At 69.2% G+C, this 1,147-nt stretch overlaps 1 protein-coding gene across 1 annotated transcript; it reads left to right on the plus strand.

Moving 5' to 3' along the window:
* Positions 1 to 1,147, plus strand: LOC310860066 (putative claudin-24; the record flags this gene model as incomplete). Its single annotated transcript, XM_083766828.1, has 1 exon — positions 1 to 1,147. The coding sequence occupies exon 1, from the start codon at positions 458 to 460 to the stop codon at positions 1,145 to 1,147; it is 690 nt and encodes a 229-aa protein (XP_083622954.1). The 5' UTR covers positions 1 to 457.

Here is a 1,147-nt window from a genome sequence, read left to right on the forward strand (position 1 = left end):
CAGGTGTTCTTCTGACGGAGGCTGACGAGACCCAGGACCGCGGAGGAGAAGGAGGAGGGAGGCACAGCCGGGCTGAGGAGACAGCTCTGGTTGGGGGTACCGATCCAGGCACAGCCGGGCTGAGGAGACAGCTCTGGTTGGGGGTACCGATCCAGGCACAGCCGGGCTGAGGAGACAGCTCTGGTTGGGGGTACCGATCCAGACACAGCCGGGCTGAGGAGAGAGTTCTCGTTGGGGGTACCCATCCAGACACAGCCGGGCTGAGGAGAGAGCTCTGGTTGGGGGTACCGATCCAGGCACAGCCAGGCTGAGGAGAGAGCTCTGGTTGAGGGTACCGATCCAGACACAGCCAGGCTGAGGAGAGAGCTCTGGTTGGGGGGTTACTACATCACAGCGTTAGAGGAGTCCCGGGCGGGGGGGGGGGGGCCCATCCCATCGCAGCGGACGCGGAGACGTCATGGACGCGTGCGCCTGTGCGCTGCAGCTGCTGGGCATGCTGCTGTACATGGGCGCGTGGCTGTGCGCGCTGGCCACCACGCTGATGCCCCAGTGGCTGACCATGTCCACCCAGCTGCTGGCCATCGAGAGCTACGAGCAGGGCCTGTGGGAGACGTGCGTGGTGCAGGACGGCGGCACCGAGTGCCGCGCCTACGACGGCATGCTGGGCCTGTCGCGGGACCTCAAGCTGGCGCGCGTCTCCATGTGCCTGTCGCTGGCCGTGGGCCTGGCGGGCGTCCTGCTGGCCGTGCCGGGCCTCTACCTGGTCAACAGCTGCCAGGGGCCGGGCGGGCCGCGGGCCAAGAGGACGCTGACCGTGGCGGGCGGGGCGTGCGGCGTGGCGTCCGGCGTGCTCTGCCTGTTCCCCGTGTCCTACGTGGCCCACGTCACCGTGGTGCGCTTCTTCGACGAGTCCCTGCCGGAGGTGGTGCCGCGCTGGGAGTTCGGGGACGCGCTCTTCTGCGGCTGGGCGGGGGGCTTCCTGCTGCTGGTGGCCGGCCTGCTGCTGGTCGCCTCCGGCCTGCGCTGGCGGGAGGAGACGACGCCGGAGGGCCACCGCCGGCCCCCCGACGGCCTGACGACGCCGCCCGCGTACCAGGTCAGGAGTGGCGAGAACTCCACCAAGAAACGCTCATACGAGTATGTGTGA

Source organism: Protomyctophum parallelum (genome assembly GCF_964188405.1).
Source record: "Protomyctophum parallelum genome assembly, chromosome: 6".
Lineage (NCBI taxonomy): Eukaryota > Metazoa > Chordata > Actinopteri > Myctophiformes > Myctophidae > Protomyctophum > Protomyctophum parallelum.